Source organism: Cetorhinus maximus, chromosome 31 (assembly GCF_964194155.1).
Source record: "Cetorhinus maximus chromosome 31, sCetMax3.hap1.1, whole genome shotgun sequence".
Classification (NCBI taxonomy): Eukaryota; Metazoa; Chordata; class Chondrichthyes; order Lamniformes; family Cetorhinidae; genus Cetorhinus; species Cetorhinus maximus.
Window position 1 is genome coordinate 4718509 of NC_135909.1, and position 19787 is coordinate 4738295.

At 57.0% G+C, this 19787-nt stretch overlaps 2 protein-coding genes across 2 annotated transcripts in view; both read left to right on the forward strand.

Annotated features, from left to right (window-relative positions):
* Positions 1–19787, forward strand: part of nrxn2b (neurexin 2b) — a 1731499-nt gene that overhangs the window by 723225 nt on the left and 988487 nt on the right. The window lies entirely within an intron of this gene.
* Positions 1–19787, forward strand: part of LOC144670204 (uncharacterized) — a 242057-nt gene that overhangs the window by 84993 nt on the left and 137277 nt on the right. Inside the window, 3 exon segments of the mRNA XM_078532690.1 lie at positions 4567–4710; positions 6704–6714; positions 8303–8386. Of these exon segments, the coding sequence (XP_078388816.1) occupies positions 4567–4710; positions 6704–6714; positions 8303–8386 (239 nt within the window).

Sequence of the window (19787 nt, forward strand, 5' to 3'; positions counted from 1 at the left end):
TTCCAGTCTCACTCCAGTTTCCAGTCCCTCTCCAGGTTCCAGTCCCACTGCAGATTCAAGTCCAACTCCAGGTTCCAGTCCCACTCCAGGATCCAGCCTCACTCCAGGTTCCAGTCCCACTCCAGTTTCCAGTCTCAATCCAGGTTCCAGTTTTACTCCAGGTTCCAGTCCCAATCCAGGTTCCAGCCCCTCTCCAGGTTCCAGTCCCACTTCAGGTTCCAGTCTCACTCCAGGTTCCAGTCTTACTCCAGATTCCAGTCTCACTCCAGGTTCCAGTCCCTCTCCTGCTTCCAGTCCCAATCCAGGTTCCAGTCCCTCTCCAGGTTCCAGTCCGACTCCGGGTTCCAGTCCCACTCCGGGTTAGTGACCCACTCCAGGTTCCAGTCCCTCTCCAGGTTCCAGTCTCAATCCAGGTTCCGGTCTCACTCCAGGTTCCAGTCCCACTCCAGGTTCCAGTCCGACACCAGGTTCCAGTCCCATTCCAGGTATCAGTCTCACTCCAGTTTCCAGTCCCATTCCAGGTTCCAGTCCCACTCCAGTTTCCAGTCCCACTCCAGGTTCCAGTCCCACTCCAGGTTCCAATCTTACTCCAGGTTCCAGTCACACTCCAGGTTCCAGCCCCTCTCCAGATTCCAGTCTCACTCCAGGTTCCAGTCCCACTTCAGGTTCCAGTCTCACTCCAGGTTCCGGTCTCACTCCAGGTTCCAGTCTCACTCCAGGTTCCAGTCACACTCCAGGTTCCGGTCTCACTCCAGGTTCCAGTCTAACTCCAGGTTCCAGTCTCACTCCAGGTTCCAGTCTCACTCGAGGTTCGAGTCCAACTCCTGGTTCCAGTCCCACTCCAGGTTCCAGTCCCTCTCCAGGTTCCACTCCGAGTCCAGTTTCGACTCCTACTGCAGGTTCCAGTCCCACTCCAGGTTCTAGTCCCACTCCAGTTTCCAGTCCCACTCCAGGTTCCTGTCTAACTCCAGGTTCCAGTCTCACTCCAGGTTCCAGTCCCACTCCAGGTTCCAGCACCACTCCAGCTTCCAGTGTCACTCCAGGTTCCAGTCCCACTCCAGCTTCCAGTCTCACTCCAGCTTCCAGACTCACTCCAGGTTCCAGTCCCACTCCAGGTTCCAGTACCTCTCCTGGTTCCAGTCCCACTCCAGGTTCCAGCCCCACTCCAGGCTCCAGACCCTCTCCAGGTTCCAGTCCCACTCCAGGTTCCAGTCCCACTCCAGGTTCCGGTCTCACTCCAGGTTCTAGTCCAACTCCAGGTTCCAGTCCCACTCCAGGTTCCAGTCTCACTCCATGTTCCAGTCCCACTCCAGGTTCCAGTCCCATTCCAGGTTCCAGTCTCACTCCAGGTTCCAGTCCCAATCCAGTAACCAGTTCCACTCCATTTTCCAGTCCCTTTCCAGATTCCAGTCCCACTCCAGTTCCAGTCCCACTCCAGGTTCCATCCCATTCCAGGTTCCAGTCTCACTCCAGGTTCCAGTCCCAATCCAGTAACCAGTTCCACTCCATTTTCAAGTCCCTTTCCAGATTCCAGTCCCACTCCAGTTCCAGTCCCACTCCAGGTTCCAGTCCCACTCCAGGTTGAAGTCCCACTCCAGGTTCCAGTCTCACTCCAGGTTCCAATCCCACTCCAGGTTCCACTCGCACTCCTGGTTCCAGTGCCACTCCAGGTTCCAGTCCCACTCCAGGTTCCAGTCCCATTCCAGTTTCCAGTCCCACTCCAGGTTCCAGTCATTTTCCAAGTTCCAGTCTCGCTCCAGGTTCCGGTCCGACTCCAGGTTCCAGTCCAACTCCTGCTTCCAGTCCCTCTCCAGGCTCATATCTCACTCCAGGGTCCAGTCCTACTCCAGGTGCCAGTCTCCCTCCAGGTTCGTCTATCAGTCCCGGAGCGACTCCCACTCCAGGTCGACTCCCACTCTAGGTTCCAGTCCCACTCCAGGTTCCTGTTTCACACCAGGTTGCAGTCTCACTCCAGGTTCCTGTCCCACTCCAGGTTCCAGTCCCTCTCCTGCTTCCAGTCCCACTCCAGGTTCCAGTCCCTCTCCTGCTTCCAGTCCCACTCCAGGTTCCAGTCCCTATCCAGGTTCCAGTCACACTCCAGGCTCAAGTCCCTCTCCAGGTTCCAGTCCCACTCCGTGTTCCAGTCCGACTCCGGGTTAGAGACCCACTCCGGGTTCGATTCCCTCTCCAGGTTCCAGTCCCACTCCAGGTTCCTGTCTCACTCCATGTTCCAGTCCCACTCCAGGTTCCAGTCCGACACCATGTTCCAGTCCCACTCCAGGTTCCAGTCTCACTCCAGTTTCCAGTCCCTCTCCAGGTTCCAGTCCCACTCCACGTTCCCGTCCCACTCCAGGTTCGTGTCTCACTCCAGGTTCCAGTCTTACTCCAGTTTCCAGTCCCACTCCAGGCTCCAGTCCCTCTCCAGTTTCCAGTCTCACTCCAGGTTCCATTCCCACACCAGGTTCCAGACTCACTCCAGGTTCCAGTCTCACTCCAGGTTCCAGTTCCACTCCAGATTCCAGTCTCTCATCAGGTTCCAATCCCTCTCCAGGTTCCAGGCCCACTTCAGGTTGCATTCTCACTCCAGGTTCCAGTCCCACTCCACGTTCCAGTCCCACTCCAGATTCCAGTCTCACTCCAGTTTCCAGTCCCTCTCCAGGTTCCAGTCCCAATACAGGTTCCAGCCCCTCTCCAGGTTCCAGTCCCACTTCAGGTTCCAGTCTCACTCCAGGTTCCAGTCTTACTCCAGATTCCAGTCTCACTCCAGGTTCCAGTCCCTCTCCTGCTTCCAGTCCCAATCCAGGTTCCAGTCCCTCTCCAGGTTCCAGTCCGACTCCGGGTTCCAGTCCCACTCCGGGTTTGAGACCCACTCCAGGTTCCAGTCCCTCTCCAGGTTCCAGTCCCACTCCAGGTTCCTGTCTCACTCCAGGTTCCAGTCCCACTCCAGTTTCCACTCCGACACCAGGTTCCAGTCCCACTCCAGGTATCAGTCTCACTCCAGTTTCCAGTCCCATTCCAGGTTCCAGTCTCACTCCAGTTTCCAGTCCCACTCCAGGTTCCAGTCCCACTCCAGGCTCCAATCTTACTCCAGGTTCCAGTCACACTCCAGGTTCCAGCCCCTCTCCAGATTCAAGTCTCACTCCAGGTTCCAGTCCCACTTCAGGTTCCAGTCTCACTCCAGGTTCCAGTCTAACTCCAGGTTCCAGTCTCACTCCAGGTTCCAGTCTAACTCCAGGTTCCAGTCTCACTCCAGGTTCCAGTTTCAGTCGAGGTTCGAGTCCAACTCCAGGTTCCAGTCCCACTCCAGGTTCCAGTCCCTCTCCATGTTCCACTCCGAGTCAAGTTTCGACTCCCACTCCAGGTTCCAGTCCCACTCCAGGTTCTAGTCCCACTCCAGTTTCCAGTCCCACTCCAGGTTCCTGTCTCACTCCAGGTTCCAGTCTCACTCTAGGTTCCTGTCCCACTCCAGGTTCCAGTCCCTCTCCTGCTTCCAGTCCCACTCAAGGTTCTAGTCCCTATCCAGGTTCCAGTCACACTCCAGGCTCAAGTCCCTCTCCAGGTTCCAGTCCCACTCCGGGTTCCAGTCCCACTCCGGGTTAGAGACCCACTCCGGGTTCGATTCCCTCTCCAGGTTCCAGTCCCACCCCAGGTTCCTGTCTCACTCCATGTTCCAGTCCCACTCCAGGTTCCAGTCCGACACCAGGTTCCAGTCCCACTCCAGGTTCCAGTCTCACTCCAGTTTCCAGTCCCTCTCCAGGTTCCAGTCCCACTCCAGGTTCCAGTCCCACTCCAGGTTCGTGTCTCACTCCAGGCTCCAGTCCCTCTCCAGGTTCCAGTCTCACTCCATGTTCCATTCCCACTCCAGGTTCCAGTCCCACTCCAGGTTCTAGTCCCACTCCAGTTTCCAGTCCAACTCCAGGTTCCTGTCTAACTCCAGGTTCCAGTCTCACTCCAGGTTCCAGTCCCACTCCAGGTTCCAGCACCACTCCAGCTTCCAGTGTCACTCCAGGTTCCAGTCCCACTCCAGCTTCCTTCTCACTCCAGCTTCCAGAGTCACTCCAGGTTCCAGTCCCACTCCAGGTTCCAGTACCTCTCCTGGTTCCAGTCCCACTCCAGGTTCCAGTCCCACTCCAGGCTCCAGGCCCGCTCCAGGTTCAAGTCCCACTCCAGGTTCCAGTCTCACTCCAGGTTCCAATCCCACTCCAGGTTCCAGTCTCACTCCAGGTTCCAGTCTCACTCCAGGTTCGAGTCTCACTCAAGGTTCCAGTCCCACTCCAGGGTCCAGCCCCGCTCCAGGTTCCAGTCCCACTCCATGTTCCAGTCCCTCTCCAGGTTCCAGTCCGAGTCCAGATTCGACTCCCACTCCAGGTTCCAGTCGCACTCCTGGTTCCAGTCCCACTCCAGGTTCCAGTCCCACTCCAGGTTCCAGTCCCAATCCAGTTTCCAGTCCCACTCCAGGTTCCAGTCATTTTCCAGGAACCAGTCTCGCTCCAGGTTCCGGTCCGACTCCAGGTTCCAGTCCAACTCCAGCTTCCAGTCCCTCTCCAGGCTCATATCTCACTCCAGGGTCCAGTCCTACTCCAGGTGCCAGTCTCCCTCCAGGTTCGCCTATCACTCCCGGAGCGACTCCCACTCCAGGTTCAAGTCCCACTCCGGCTTAGAGAACCAATCCGGGTTCCAGTCCCTCTTCAGGTTCCAGTCCCACTCCAGGTTCCTTTCTCAATCCAGGTTCCTTTCTCACTCCAGGTTCCCGTTCCACTCCAGGTTCCAGTCCCACTCCAGCTTCCAGTACCACTCCAGGTTCGTGTCTCACTCCAGGTTCCAGTCCCTCTCCAGGTTCCAGTGCCACTCCAGGTTCCAGTACCACTCCAGGTTCGTGTCTCACTCCAGGTTCCAGTCCCACTCCAAGTTCCAGTCTTACTCAAGGTTCCAGACACACTCCAGGTTCCAGCCCCTCTCCAGGTTCCCGTCTCACTCCAGGTTGCAGTCCCACTTCAGGTTCCAGTCTCACTCCTGGTTCCACTCTCACTCCAGTTTCCAGTCCCACTCCAGGCTCCAGTCCCTCTCCAGTTTCCAGTCTCACTCCAGGTTCCATTCCCACTCCAGGTTCCAGACTCACTCCAGGTTCCAGTCTCACTCCAGGTTCCAGTTCCACTCCAGATTCCAGTCTCTCATCAGGTTCCAATCCCTCTCCAGGTTCCAGGCCCACTCCAGGTTGCATTCTCACTCCAGGTTCCAGTCCCACTCCACGTTCCAGTCCCACTCCAGGTTCCAGTCCCACTCCAGGTTCCAGTCTCACTCCAGGTTCCAGTCTCACTCCAGGTTCCTGTCTCACTCCAGGTTCCAGTCACACTCCAGGTTCCATCTCACTCCAGGTTCCAGTCCCACTCCAGGTTCCAGTCCCACTCCGGGTTCCATTCCCACTCCGGGTTCCAGAACCACTCTGGGTTCCAGTCCCTCTCCGGGTTCCAGTCTCACTCCAGGTTCCAGTCACACTCCAGGTTCCAGTCCCAATCCAAGTTCCAGTGCCACTCCAGGTTCCAGTCTCACTGCAGGTTCCAGTCCCACTCCAGGTTCCAGTCTCACTCCAGGTCCAAGTCTCACTCCAGCTTCCTGGACCACTCTAGGTTCCAGTCTCACTCCAGGTTCCAGGTTCCATTCCCACTCCAGATTCCAGTCTCACTCCAGTTTCCAGTCCCTCGCCAGGTTCCAGTCCCACTGCAGATTCAAGTCCAACTCCAGGTTCCAGTCCCACTCCAGGTTCCAGCCTCACTCCAGGTTCCAGTCCCACTCCAGGTTCCAGTTTCACTCCAGGTTCCAGTTTTACTCCAGGTTCCAGTCCCAATCCAGGTTCCAGCCCCTCTCCAGGTTCAAGTCCCACTTCAGGTTCCAGTCTCACTCCAGGTTCCAGTCTTACTCCAGATTCCAGTCTCACTCCAGGTTCCAGTCCCTCTCCTGCTTCCAGTCCCAATCCAGGTTCCAGTCCCTCTCCAGGTTCCAGTCCGACTCCGGGTTCCAGTCCCACTCCGGGTTAGAGACCCACTCCAGGTTCCAGTCCCTCTCCAGGTTCCAGTCTCAATCCAGGTTCCGGTCTCACTCCAGGTTCCAGTCCCACTCCAGGTTCCAGTCCGACACCAGGTTCCAGTCCCACTCCAGGTATCAGTCTCACTCCAGTTTCCAGTCCCATTCCAGGTTCCAGTCCCACTCCAGTTTCCAGTCCCACTCCAGGTTCCAGTCCCACTCCAGGTTCCAATCTTACTCCAGGTTCCAGTCACACTCCAGGTTCCAGCCCCTCTCCAGATTCCAGTCTCACTCCAGGTTCCAGTCCCAATTCAGGTTCCAGTCTCACTCCAGGTTCCGGTCTAACTCCAGGTTCCAGTCACACTCCAGGTTCCAGTCTCACTCCAGGTTCCAGTCTAACTCCAGGTTCCAGTCTCACTCCAGGTTCCAGTCTCACTCGAGGTTCGAGTCCAACTCCAGGTTCCAGTCCCACTCCAGGTTCCAGTCCCTCTCCAGGTTCCAGTCTCACTTCAGGTTCCAGTCTCACTCCAGGTTCCAGTCTCAATCCAGATTCCAGTCCCACTCCAGGTTTCAGTCCCTCTCCTGTTTCCAATCCCACTCCAGGTTCCAGTCCCTATCCAGGTTCCAGTCACACTCCAGGCTCAAGTCCCTCTCCAGGTTCCAGTCCCACTCCGGGTTCCAGTCCCACTCCGGGTTAGAGACCCACTCCGGGTTTGATTCCCTCTCCAGGTTCTAGTCTCACTCCATGTTCCAGTCCCACTCCAGGTTCCAGTCCGACATCAGGTTCCAGTCCCACTCCAGGTTCCAGTCTCACTCCAGTTTCCAGTCCCTCTCCAGGTTCCTGTCCCACTCCAGATTCCAGTCCCACTCCAGGTTCGTGTCTCACTCCAGGTTCCAGTCTTACTCCAGTTTCCAGTCCCACTCCAGGCTCCAGTCACTCTCCAGTTTCCAGTCTCACTCCAGGTTCCATTCCCACTCCAGGTTCCAGACTCACTCCAGGTTCCAGTCTCACTCCAGGTTCCAGTTCCACTCCAGATTCCAGTCTCTCATCAGGTTCCAATCCCTCTCCAGGTTCCAGGCCCACTCCAGGTTGCATTCTCACTCCAGGTTCCAGTCCCACTACACGTTCCAGTCGCACTCCTGGTTCCAGTCCCACTCCAGGTTCCAGTCCCACTCCAGGGTCCAGTCCCATTCCAGTTTCCAGTCCCACTCCAGGTTCCAGTCATTTTCCAGGTTCCAGTCTCGCTCCAGGTTCCGGTCCGACTCCAGGTTCCAGTCCAACTCCAGCTTCCAGTCCCTCTCCAGGCTCATATCTCACTCCAGGGTCCAGTCCTACTCCAGGTGCCAGTCTCCCTCCAGGTTCGTCTATCACTCCCGGAGCGACTCCCACTCCAGGTTCAAGACCCACTCCGGCTTAGAGAACCAATCCGGGTTCCAGTCCCTCTTCAGGTTCCAGTCCGACTCCAGGTTCCTTTCTCACTCCAGGTTCCTTTCTCACTCCAGGTTACCATTCCACTCCAGGTTCCAGTCCCACTCCAGCTTCCAGTACCACTCCAGGTTCGTGTCTCACTCCAGGTTCCAGTCCCTCTCCAGGTTCCAGTGCAACTCCAGGTTCCAGTACCACTCCAGGTTCGTGTCTCACTCCAGGTTCCAGTCCCACTCCAAGTTCCAGTCTTACTCGAGGTTCCATTCACACTCCAGGTTCCAGCCCCTCTCCAGGTTCCCGTCTCACTCCAGGTTGCAGTCCCACTTCAGGTTCCAGTCTCACTCCTGGTTCCACTCTCACTCCAGTTTCCAGTCCCACTCCAGGCTCCAGTCCCTCTCCAGTTTCCAGTCTCACTCCAGGTTCCATTCCCACTCCAGGTTCCAGACTCACTCCAGGTTCCAGTCTCACTCCAGGTTCCAGTTCCACTCCAGATTCCAGTCTCTCATCAGGTTCCAATCCCTCTCCAGGTTCCAGGCCCACTCCAGGTTGCATTCTCACTCCAGGTTCCAGTCCCACTCCACGTTGCAGTCCCACTCCAGGTTCCAGTCCCACTCCAGGTTCCAGTCTCACTCCAGGTTCCCGTCTCACTCCAGGTTCCTGTCTCACTCCAGCTTCCAGTCACACTCCAGGTTCCATCTCACTCCAGGTTCCAGTCCCACTCCAGGTTCCAGTCCCACTCCGGGTTCCATTCCCACTCCGGGTTCCAGAACCACTCTGGGTTCCAGTCCCTCTCCGGGTTCCAGTCTCACTCCAGGTTCCAGTCACACTCCAGGTTCCAGTCCCAATCCAAGTTCCAGTGCCACTCCAGGTTCCAGTCTCACTGCAGGTTCCAGTCCCACTCCAGGTTCCAGTCTCACTCCAGGTCCAAGTCTCATTCCAGCTTCCTGGACCACTCTAGGTTCCAGTCTCACTCCAGGTTCCAGGTTCCAGTCCCACTCCAGATTCCAGTCTCACTCCAGTTTCCAGTCCCTCTCCAGGTTCCAGTCCCACTGCAGATTCAAGTCCAACTCCAGGTTCCAGTCCCACTCCAGGTTCCAGCCTCACTCCAGGTTCCAGTCCCACTCCAGGTTCCAGTCTCACTCCAGGTTCAAGTTTTACTCCAGGTTCCAGTCCCAATCCAGGTTCCAGCCCCTCTCCAGGTTCCAGTCCCACTTCAGGTTCCAGTCTCACTCCAGGTTCCAGTCTTACTCCAGATTCCAGTCTCACTCCAGGTTCCAGTCCCTCTCCAGGTTCCAGTCCGACTCTGGGTTCCAGTCCCACTCCGGGTTAGAGACCCACTCCAGGTTCCAGTCCCTCTCCAGGTTCCAGTCTCAATCCAGGTTCCGGTCTCACTCCAGGTTCCAGTCCCACTCCAGGTTCCAGTCCGACACCAGGTTCCAGTCCCACTCCAGGTATCAGTCTCACTCCAGTTTCCAGTCCCATTCCAGGTTCCAGTCCCACTCCAGTTTCCAGTCCCACTCCAGGTTCCAGTCCCACTCCAGGTTCCAATCTTACTCCAGGTTCCAGTCACACTCCAGGTTCCAGCCCCTCTCCAGATTCCAGTCTCACTCCAGGTTCCAGTCCCACTTCAGGTTCCAGTCTCGCTCCAGGTTCCGGTCTCACTCCAGTTTCCAGGCTCACTCCAGGTTCCAGTCACACTCCAGATTCCAGTCTCACTCCAGGTTCCAGTCTAAATCCAGGTTCCAGTCTCACTCCAGGTTCCAGTCTCACTCGAGGTTCGAGTCCAACTCCAGGTTCCAGTCCCACTCCAGGTTCCAGTCCCTCTCCAGGTTCCAGTCTCACTTCAGGTTCCAGTCTCACTCCAGGTTCCAGTCTCAATCCAGGTTCCAGTCCCTATCCAGGTTCCAGTCACACTCCAGGCTCAAGTCCCTCTCCAGGTTCCAGTCCCACTCCTGGTTCCAGTCCCACTCCGGGTTAGAGACCCACTCCGGGTTCGATTCCCTCTCCAGGTTCTAGTCTCACTCCATGTTCCAGTCCCACTCCAGGTTCCAGTCCGACATCAGGTTCCAGTCCCACTCCAGGTTCCAGTCTCACTCCAGTTTCCAGTCCCTCTCCAGGCTCTAGTCCCACTCCAGGTTCCAGTCCCACTCCAGGTTCGTGTCTCACTCCAGGTTCCAGTCTTACTCCAGTTTCCAGTCCCATTCCAGGCTCCAGTCACTCTCCAGTTTCCAGTCTCACTCCAGGTTCCATTCCCACTCCAGGTTCCAGACTCACTCCAGGTTCCAGTCTCACTCCAGGTTCCAGTTCCACTCCAGATTCCAGTCTCTCAACAGGTTCCAATCCCTCTCCAGGTTCCAGGCCCACTCCAGGTTGCATTCTCACTCCAGGTTCCAGTCCCACTCCACGTTCCAGTCCCACTCCAGTTTCCAGTCCCACTCCAGGTTCCAGTCTCACTCCAGGTTCCAGTCTCACTCCAGGTTCCTGTCTCACTCCAGGTTCCAGTCACACTCCAGGTTCCATCTCACTCCAGGTTCCAGTCCCACTCCAGGTTCCATTCCCACTCCGGGTTCCATTCCCACTCCGGGTTCCAGAACCACTCTGGGTTCCAGTCCCTCTCCGGGTTCCAGTCTCACTCCAGGTTCCAGTCACACTCCAGGTTCCAGTCCCAATCCAAGTTCCAGTGCCACTCCAGGTTCCAGTCTCACTGCAGGTTCCAGTCCCACTCCAGGTTCCAGTCTCACTCCAGGTCCAAGTCTCACTCCAGCTTCCTGGACCACTCTAGGTTCCAGTCTCACTCCAGGTTCCAGGTTCCAGTCCCACTCCAGATTCCAGTCTCACTCCAGTTTCCAGTCCCTCTCCAGGTTCCAGTCCCACTGCAGATTCAAGTCCAACTCCAGGTTCCAGTCCCACTCTAGGTTCCAGACTCACTCCAGGTTCCAGTCCCACTCCAGGTTCCAGTCTCACTCCAGGTTCCAGTTTTACTCCAGGTTCCAGTCCCAATCCAGGTTCCAGCCCCTCTCCAGGTTCCAGTTCCACTTCAGGTTCCAGTCTCACTCCAGGTTCCAGTCTTACTCCAGATTCCAGTCTCACTCCAGGTTCCAGTCCCTCTCCTGCTTCCAGTCCCAATCCAGGTTCCAGTCCCTCTCCAGGTTCCAGTCCGACTCCGGGTTCCAGTCCCACTCCGGGTTAGAGACCCACTCCAGGTTCCAGTCCCTCTCCAGGTTCCAGTCTCAATCCAGGTTCCGGTCTCACTCCAGGTTCCAGTCCCACTCCAGGTTCCAGTCCGACACCAGGTTCCAGTCCCACTCCAGGTATCAGTCTCACTCCAGTTTCCAGTACCATTCCAGGTTCCAGTCCCACTCCAGTTTCCAGTCCCACTCCAGGTTCCAGTCCCACTCCAGGTTCCAATCTTACTCCAGGTTCCAGTCACACTACAGGTTCCAGCCCCTCTCCAGATTCCAGTCTCACTCCAGGTTCCAGTCCCACTTCAGGTTCCAGTCTCACTCCAGGTTCCGGTCTCACTCCAGGTTCCAGGCTCACTCCAGGTTCCAGTCACACTCCAGGTTCCAGTCTCACTCTAGGTTCCAGTCTAACTCCAGGTTGCAATCTCACTCCAGGTTCCAGTCTCACTCGAGGTTCGAGTCCAACTCCAGGTTCCAGTCCCACTCCAGGTTCCAGTCCCTCTCCAGGTTCCAGTCTCACTTCAGGTTCCAGTCTCACTCCAGGTTCCAGTCTCAATCCAGATTCCAGTCCCACTCCAGGTTCCAGTCCCTCTCCTGTTTCCAATCCCACTCCAGGTTCCAGTCCCTATCCAGGTTCCAGTCACACTCCAGGCTCAAGTCCCTCTCCAGGTTCCAGTCCCAATCCGGGTTCCAGTCCCACTCCGGGTTAGAGACCCACTCCGTGTTCGATTCCCTCTCCAGGTTCTAGTCTCACTCCATGTTCCAGTCCCACTCCAGGTTCCAGTCCGACATCAGGTTCCAGTCCCACTCCAGGTTCCAGTCTCACTCCAGTTTCCAGTCCCTCTCCAGGCTCCAGTCCCACTCCAGGTTCCAGTCCCACTCCAGGTTCGTGTCTCACTCCAGGTTCCAGTCTTACTCCAGTTTCCAGTCCCACTCCAGGCTCCAGTCACTCTCCAGTTTGCAGTCTCACTCCAGGTTCCATTCCCACTCCAGGTTCCAGACTCACTCCAGGTTCCAGTCTCACTCCAGGTTCCAGTTCCACTCCAGATTCCAGTCTCTCATCAGGTTCCAATCCCTCTCCAGGTTCCAGTCCCACTCCAGGTTGCATTCTCACTCCAGGTTCCAGTCCCACTCCACGTTCCAGTCCCACTCCAGGTTCCAGTCCCACTCCAGGTTCCAGTCTCACTCCAGGTTCCAGTCTCACTCCAGGTTCCTGTCTCACTCCAGGTTCCAGTCACACTCCAGGTTCCATCTCACTCCAGGTTCCAGTCCCACTCCAGGTTCCAGTCCCACTCCGGGTTCCATTCCCACTCCGGAATCCAGAACCACTCTGGGTTCCAGTCCCTCTCCGGGTTCCAGTCTCACTCCAGGTTCCAGTCACACTCCAGGTTCCAGTCCCAATCCAAGTTCCAGTGCCACTCCAGGTTCCAGTCTCACTGCAGGTTCCAGTCCCACTCCAGGTTCCAGTCATTTTCCAGGTTCCAGTCTCGCTCCAGGTTCCGGTCCGAATCCAGGTTCCAGTCCAACTCCAGCTTCCAGTCCCTCTCCAGGCTCATATCTCACTCCAGGGTCCAGTCCTACTCCAGGTGCCAGTCTCCCTCCAGGTTCGTCTATCACTCCCGGAGCGACTCCCACTCCAGGTTCAAGTCCCACTCCGGCTTAGAGAACCAATCCGGGTTCCAGTCCCTCTTCAGGTTCCAGTCCCACTCCAGGTTCCTTTCTCACTCCAGGTTCCTTTCTCACTCCTGGTTCCCGTTCCACTCCAGGTTCCAGTCCCACTCCAGCTTCCAGTACCACTCCAGGTTCGTGTCTCACTCCAGGTTCCAGTCCCACTCCAAGTTCCAGTCTTACTCGAGGTTCCAGTCACACTCCAGGTTCCAGCCCCTCTCCAGGTTCCCGTCTCACTCCAGGTTGCAGTCCCACTTCAGGTTCCAGTCTCACTCCAGGTTCCACTCTCACTCCAGGTTCCAGTCTCACTCCAGGTTCCAGTCCCACTTGAGGTTCGAGTCCAACTCCAGGTTCCAGTCCCACTCCAGGTTCCAGTCTCACTCCAGGTTCCAGTCCCTCTTAAGGTTCCAGTCCCACTCCAGGTTGCTTTCTCACTCCAGGTTCCATTCCCACTCCAGGTTCCAGTCCCACTCCAGGTTCCAGGACCACTCCAGGTTCGTGTCTCACTCCAGGTTCCTGTCCCTCTCCAGATTCCATTGCAACTCCAGGTTCCAGTCTCACTCCAGGTTCCAGTCCAACTCCAGGTTCCAGCCTCACTCCAGGTTCCAGTCTTACTCAAGGTTCCTGGCCCACTCCAGGTTCCTGTCTCACTCCAGGTTCCAGTCCCACTCAAGATTCCAGTCTCACTCCAGGTTCCAGTCCCACTCCAGGTCCAAGTCCCACTCCAGGTCCCAGTCTCACTCCAGCTTCCTGGCCCACTTCAGGTTCCAGTCTCACTCCAGGTTCCAGTCCCACTCCAGATTCCAAGCTCACTGCAGGTTCCAGTCCCTCTCCACGTTCCAGTCCCACTCCAGTTTCCAGTCCCACTCCAGGTTCCAGTCCCACTCCAGGTTCCATCTCACTCCAGGTTCCAGTCCCACTCCATATTCCAGTCCCACTCCAGGTTCCAGTCCCACTCCAGGTTCCAGTCCCAATCCAGGTTCCAGTCTCACTTTAGGTTCCAGTCTCACTGCAGGTTCCAGTCCCACTCCAGGTTCCATCTCACTCCAGTTCCCAGTCCCACTCCAGGTTCCAGTCCCACTCCGGGTTCCAGTCCCACTCCGGCTTAGAGAACCAATCCGGGTTCCAGTCCCTCTTAAGGTTCCAGTTACACTCCAGGTTCCTTTCTCACTCCAGGTTCCCGTCCCACTCCAGGTTCCATTCCCACTCCAGGTTCCAGTCCCACTCCAGGTTCCAGTACCACTCCAGGTTCGTGTCTCACTCCAGGTTCCAGTCCCTCTCCAGGTTCCAGTCCCACTCCAGGTTCCAGTCCCACTCCAGTTTCCAGTCCTACTCCTGGTTCCATCTCACTCCAGGTTCCAGTCCCAATCCAGGTTCCAGTCCCACTCCAGGTTCCAGTCTCACTCCAGGTTCCAGTCCCAATCCAGGTTCCTGTCTCACTCTAGGTTCCAGTCTCACTCCAGATTCCAGTCCCACTCCAGGTTCCATCTCACTCCAGGTCCCAGTCCCACTCCAGGTTCCAGTCCCACTCCGGTTTCCAGTCCCACTCCGGCTTAGAGAACCAATCCAGATTCCAGTCCCTCTTAAGGTTCCAGTCCCACTCCAGGTTCCTTTCTCACTCCAGGTTCCAGTCCCACTCCAGGTTCCATTCCCACTCCAGGTTCCAGTCCCACTCCAGGTTCGTGTCTCACTCCAGGTTCCAGTCCCTCTCCAGGTTCCAGTGCCACTCCAGGTTCCAGTCTCACTCCAGGTTCCAGTCCCACTCCAGGTTCCACCCTCACTCCAGGTTCCAGTCTTACCCCAGGTTCCTGGCCCACCCCAGGTTCCAGTCTCACTCCAGGTTCCAGTCCCACTCAAGATTCCAGTCTCACTCCAGGTTCCAGTCACACTCCAGGCTCCAGTCCCTCTCCAGGTTCCAGTCCGACTCCGTGTTCCAGTCCGTCTCCGGGTTAGAGACCCACTCCAGGTTCCAGTTCCTCTCCAGGTTCCTGTCCCACTCCAGGTTCCAGTCTCACTCCAGTTTCCAGTCCCACTCCAGGTTCCAGTCCCACTCCAGATTCCAGTCCATCTCCAGTTTCCAGTCCCACTCCAGATTTCAGTCCCACTCCAGGTTCCAGGCTTACTTGAGCTTCCAGTCACACTCCAGGCTCCAGTCCCTCTCCAGGTTCCAGTCCTACTCCGGGTTCCAGTCCCACTCCGGGTTAGAGACCCACTCCAGGTTCCAGTCCCTCTCCAGTTTCCACTCCGAGTCCAGTTTCGACTCGCACTCCAGGTTCCAGTCCCACTCCAGGTTCTAGTCCCACTCCAGTTTCCAGTCCCACTCCAGGTTCCTGTCTCACTCCAGGATCCAATCTCACTCCAGGTTCCAGTCCCACTCCAGGTTCCAACACCACTCCAGCTTCCAGTGTCACTCCAGGTTCCAGTCCCACTCCAGCTTCCAGTCTCACTCCAGCTTCCAGTCTCACTCCAGGTTCCAGTCCCACTCCAGGTTCCGGTACCTCTCCTTGTTCCAGTCCCACTCCAGGTTCCAGTCCCACTCCAGGCTCCAGGCCTTCTCCAGGTTCCAGTCCCACTCCAGGTTCCAGTCTCACTCCAGGTTCCAGTCTCACTCCAGGTTCCAGTCACATTCCAGGTTCCAGTCTCACTCCAGGTTCCAGTCCCACTCCAGTAACCAGTTCCACTCCTTGTTCCAGTCCTACTCCAGATTCCAGTCACACTCCAGTTCCAGTCCCACTCCAGGTTCCAGTCCCACTCCTGGTTCCAGTCTCACTTCAGGTTCTAGTCCAACTCCAGGTTCCAGTCCCACTCCAGTTTCCAGTCTCACTCCAGGTTCCAGTCTCACTCCAGGTTCCAGTCACATTCCAGGTTCCAATCTCACTCCAGGTTCCAGTCCCACTCCAGTAACCAGTTCCACTCCATTATCCAGTCCCACTCCAGATTCCAGTCCCACTCCAGTTCCAGTCCCACTCCAGGTTCTAGTCTCACTCTATTTTCCAGGCCCACTCCTGGTTCCAGTCTCACTCCAGGTTCCAATCCCACCCCAGGTTCCAGTCTCACTCCAGGTTCCAGTCTCACTCAAGGTTCAAGTCCCACTCCAGGTTCCAGTCCCGCTCCAGGTTCCAGTCCCACTCCAGGTTCCAGTCCCACTCCAGGTTCCACTCCCATTCCAGTTTCCAGTCCCACTCCAGGTTCCAGTCATTTTCCAGTTTCCAGTCTCACTCCAGGTTCCGGTCCGACTCCAGGTTCCAGTCCCACTCCAGGTTCCAGTCCCACTCCAGGTTCCAGTCCCTCTCCAGGTTCTAGTCCCTCTCCAGGTTCCAGTCCCTCTCCAGGTTCCAGTCCACTCCAGGTTCCAGTCCATCTCCAGGCTCATATCTCACTCCAGGTTCCAGTCCTACTCCAGGAGCCAGTCTCCCTCCAGGTTAGTGTCTCACTCCCGGAGCGACTCCCTCTCCAGGTCGACTCCCACTCCAGGTTCCAGTCCCACTCCAGGTTCCAGTCTCACTCCAGGTTCCAGTCTCACTCAAGGTTCCAGTCTCACTCCAGGGTCCAGTCTCACTCCAGTTTCCACTCCCACTCCATGTTCCAGTCTCACTCCAGGTTCCAGTCTCACTCCAGGTTCCAGTCCCACTCCAGGTTCCAGTCTCACTACAGGTTCGAGTCTTTCTCCAGGTTCCAGCTCCCTCTCCAGGTTCCAGTCCCACTCCAGGTTCCAGTCTCACTCCATGTTCCAGTCCCACTCCAGGTTCCAGTCCCACTCCAGGTTCCAGTCCCACTCCAGGTTCGAGTCTCACTCTAGGTTCCAGTCTCACTCCAGGTTCCAGTCCCACTCCAGGTTCCATCTCACTCCAGGTTCCCGTCCCACTCCAGGTTCCAGTCCCACTCCAGGTTCCAGTCCCACTCCAGGTTCCAGTCCCACTACAGGTTCCAGTCTCACTCTAGGTTCCAGTCTCACTCCAGGTCCCAGTCCCACTCCAGGTTCCAGTCCCACTCCGGGTTCCAGTCCCACTCCGGCTTAGAGAACCAATCCGGTTTCCAGTCCCTCTTAAGGTTCCAGTCACACTCCAGGTTGCTTTCTCACTCCAGGTGCCATTCCCACTCCAGGTTCCAGTCCCACTCCAGGTTCCAGTACCACTCCAGGTTCGTGTCTCAATCCAGGTTCCTGTCCCTCTCCAGGTTCCAGTGCAACTCCAGGTTCCAGTCTCACTCCAGGTTCCAATCCAACTCCAGGTTCCAGTCTCACTCCAGGTTCCAGTCCCTCTCCAGGTTCCAGTCCCACTCCAGGTCCAAGTCCCACTCCAGGTCCCAGTCTCACTCCAGCTTCCTGGCCCACTTGAGGTTCCAGTCTCACTCCAGGTTCCAGTCCCACTCCAGATTCCAGTCTCACTGCAGGTTCCAGTCCCTCTCCACGTTCCAGTCCCACTCCAGTTTCCAGTCCCACTCCAGGTTCCAGTCCCACTCCAGGTTCCATCTCACTCCAGGTTCCAGTCCCACTCCAGGTTCCAGTCCCACTCCAGGTTCCAGTCTCACTCCAGGTTCCAGTCCCAATCCAGGTTCCAGTCTCACTCTAGGTTCCAGTCTCACTCCAGGTTCCAGTCCCACTCCAGGTTCCATCTCATTCCAGTTCCCAGTCCCACTCCAGGTTCCAGTCCCACTCCGGGTTCCAGTCCCACTCCGGCTTAGAGAACCAATCCGGGTTCCAGTCCCTCTTAAGGTTCCAGTCCCACTCCAGGTTCCTTTCTCACTCCAGGTTCCCGTCCCACTCCAGGTTCCATTCCCACTCCAGGTTCCAGTCCCACTCCAGGTTCCAGTACCACTCCTGGTTCGTGTCTCACTCCAGGTTCCAGTCCCTCTCCAGGTTCCAGTCCCACTCCAGGTTCCAGTCCCACTCCAGTTTGCAGTCCCACTCCTGGTTCCATCTCACTCCAGGTTCCAGTCCCAATCCAGGTTCCAGTCCCACTCCAGGTTCCAGTCTCACTCCAGGTTCCAGTCCCAATCCAGGTTCCAGTCTCACTCTAGGTTCCAGTCTCACTCCAGGTTCTAGTCCCACTCCAGGTTCCATCTCTCTCCAGGTCCCAGTCCCACTCCAGGTTCCAGTCCCACTCCGGGTTCCAGTCCCACTCCGGCTTAGAGAACCAATCCAGGTTCCAGTACCTCTTAAGGTTCCAGTCCCACTCCAGGTTCCTTTCTCACTCCAGGTTCCAGTCCCACTCCATGTTCCATTCCCACTCCAGGTTCCAGTCCCACTCCAGGTTCGTGTCTCACTCCAGGTTCCAGTCCCTCTCCAGGTTCCAGTGCCACTCCAGGTTCCAGTCTCACTCCAGGTTCCAGTCCCACTCCAGGTTCCACCCTCACTCCAGGTTCCAGTCTTACCCCAGGTTCCTGGCCCACTCCAGGTTCCAGTCTCACTCCAGGTTCCAGTCCCACTCAAGATTCCAGTCTCACTCCAGGTTCCAGTCACACTCCAGGCTCCAGTCCCTCTCCAGGTTCCAGTCCGACTCCGTGTTCCAGTCCGTCTCCGGGTTAGAGACCCACTCCAGGTTCCGGTCTCACTCCAGTTTCCAGTCCCACTCCAGGTTCCAGTCCCACTCCAGGTTCCAGTCCCACTCCAGTTTCCAGTCCCTCTCCAGATTCCAGTCCCACTCCAGGTTCCAGGCTTACTCGAGCTTCCAGTCACACTCCAGGTTCCAGACCCTCTCCAGGATCGAGTCTCACTCCAGGTTCCAGTCCCATTTCAGGTTCCAGTCTCACTCCAGGTTCCAGTCTCACACCAGGTTCCAGTCTCACTCCAGGTTCCAGTCCCACTCCAGGTTCCAATCCCACTCCAGATTCTAGTCCCACTCCAGCTTCCAGTCTCACTCCAGCTTCCAGTCCCACTCCAGATTCCAGTCCCATTCCAGGTTCCAGTCCCACTCCAGGTTCCAGTCCCACTCCGGGTTCCATTCCCACTCCGGGTTCCAGAACCACTCTGGGTTCCAGTCCCTCTCCGGGTTCCAGTCTCACTCCAGGTTCGTGTCTCACTCCAGGTTCCAGTCCCTCTCCAGGTTCCAGTGCCACTCCAGGTTCCAGTCTCACTCCAGGTTCCAGTCCCACTCCAGGTTCCACCCTCACTCCAGGTTCCAGTCTTACCCCAGGTTCCTGGCCCACTCCAGGTTCCAGTCTCACTCCAGGTTCCAGTCCCACTCAAGATTCCAGTCTCACTCCAGGTTCCAGTCACACTCCAGGCTCCAGTCCCTCTCCAGGTTCCAGTCCGACTCCGTGTTCCAGTCCGTCTCCGGGTTAGAGACCCACTCCAGGTTCCGGTCTCACTCCAGTTTCCAGTCCCACTCCAGGTTCAAGTCCCACTCCAGGTTCCAGTCCCACTCCAGTTTCCAGTCCCTCTCCAGATTCCAGTCCCACTCCAGGTTCCAGGCTTACTCGAGCTTCCAGTCACACTCCAGGTTCCAGACCCTCTCCAGGATCGAGTCTCACTCCAGGTTCCAGTCCCATTTCAGGTTCCAGTCTCACTCCAGGTTCCAGTCTCACACCAGGTTCCAGTCTCACTCCAGGTTCCAGTCCCACTCCAGGTTCCAATCCCACTCCAGGTTCTAGTCCCACTCCAGCTTCCAGTCTCACTCCAGCTTCCAGTCCCACTCCAGATTCCAGTCCCATTCCAGGTTCCAGTCCCACTCCAGGTTCCAGTCCCACTCCGGGTTCCATTCCCACTCCGGGTTCCAGAACCACTCTGGGTTCCAGTCCCTCTCCGGGTTCCAGTCTCACTCCAGGTTCCAGTCACACTCCAGGTTCCAGTCCCAATCCAAGTTCCAGTGCCACTCCAGGTTCCAGTCTCACTGCAGGTTCCAGTCCCACTCCAGGTTCCAGTCTCACTCCAGGTCCAAGTCTCACTCCAGCTTCCTGGACCACTCTAGGTTCCAGTCTCACTCCAGGTTCCAGGTTCCAGTCCCACTCCAGTTTCCAGTCTCACTCCAGTTTCCAGTCCCTCTCCAGGTTCCAGTCCAACTGCAGATTCAAGTCCAACTCCAGGTTCAAGTCCCACTCCAGGTTCCAGCCTCACTCCAGGTTCCAGTCCCACTCCAGGTTCCAGTCTCACTCCATGTTACAGTTTTACTCCAGGTTCCAGTCCCAATCCAGGTTCCAGCCACTCTCCAGATTCCAGTCCCACTTCAGGTTCCAGTCTCACTCCAGGTTCCAGTCTTACTCCAGATTCCAGTCTCACTCCAGGTTCCAGTCCCTCTCCTGCTTCCAGTCCCAATCCAGGTTCCAGTCCCTCTCCAGGTTCCAGTCCCACTCCGGGTTCCAGTCCCACTCCGGGTTAGAGACCCACTCCAGGTTCCAGTCCCTCTCCAGGTTCCAGTCCCACTCCAGGTTCCGGTCTCACTCCAGGTTCTAGTCCAACTCCAGATTCCAGTCCCACTCCAGGTTCCAGTCTCACTCCAGGTTCCAGTCCCACTTCAGGTTCCAGTCTCACTCCAGGTTCCGGTCTCACTCCA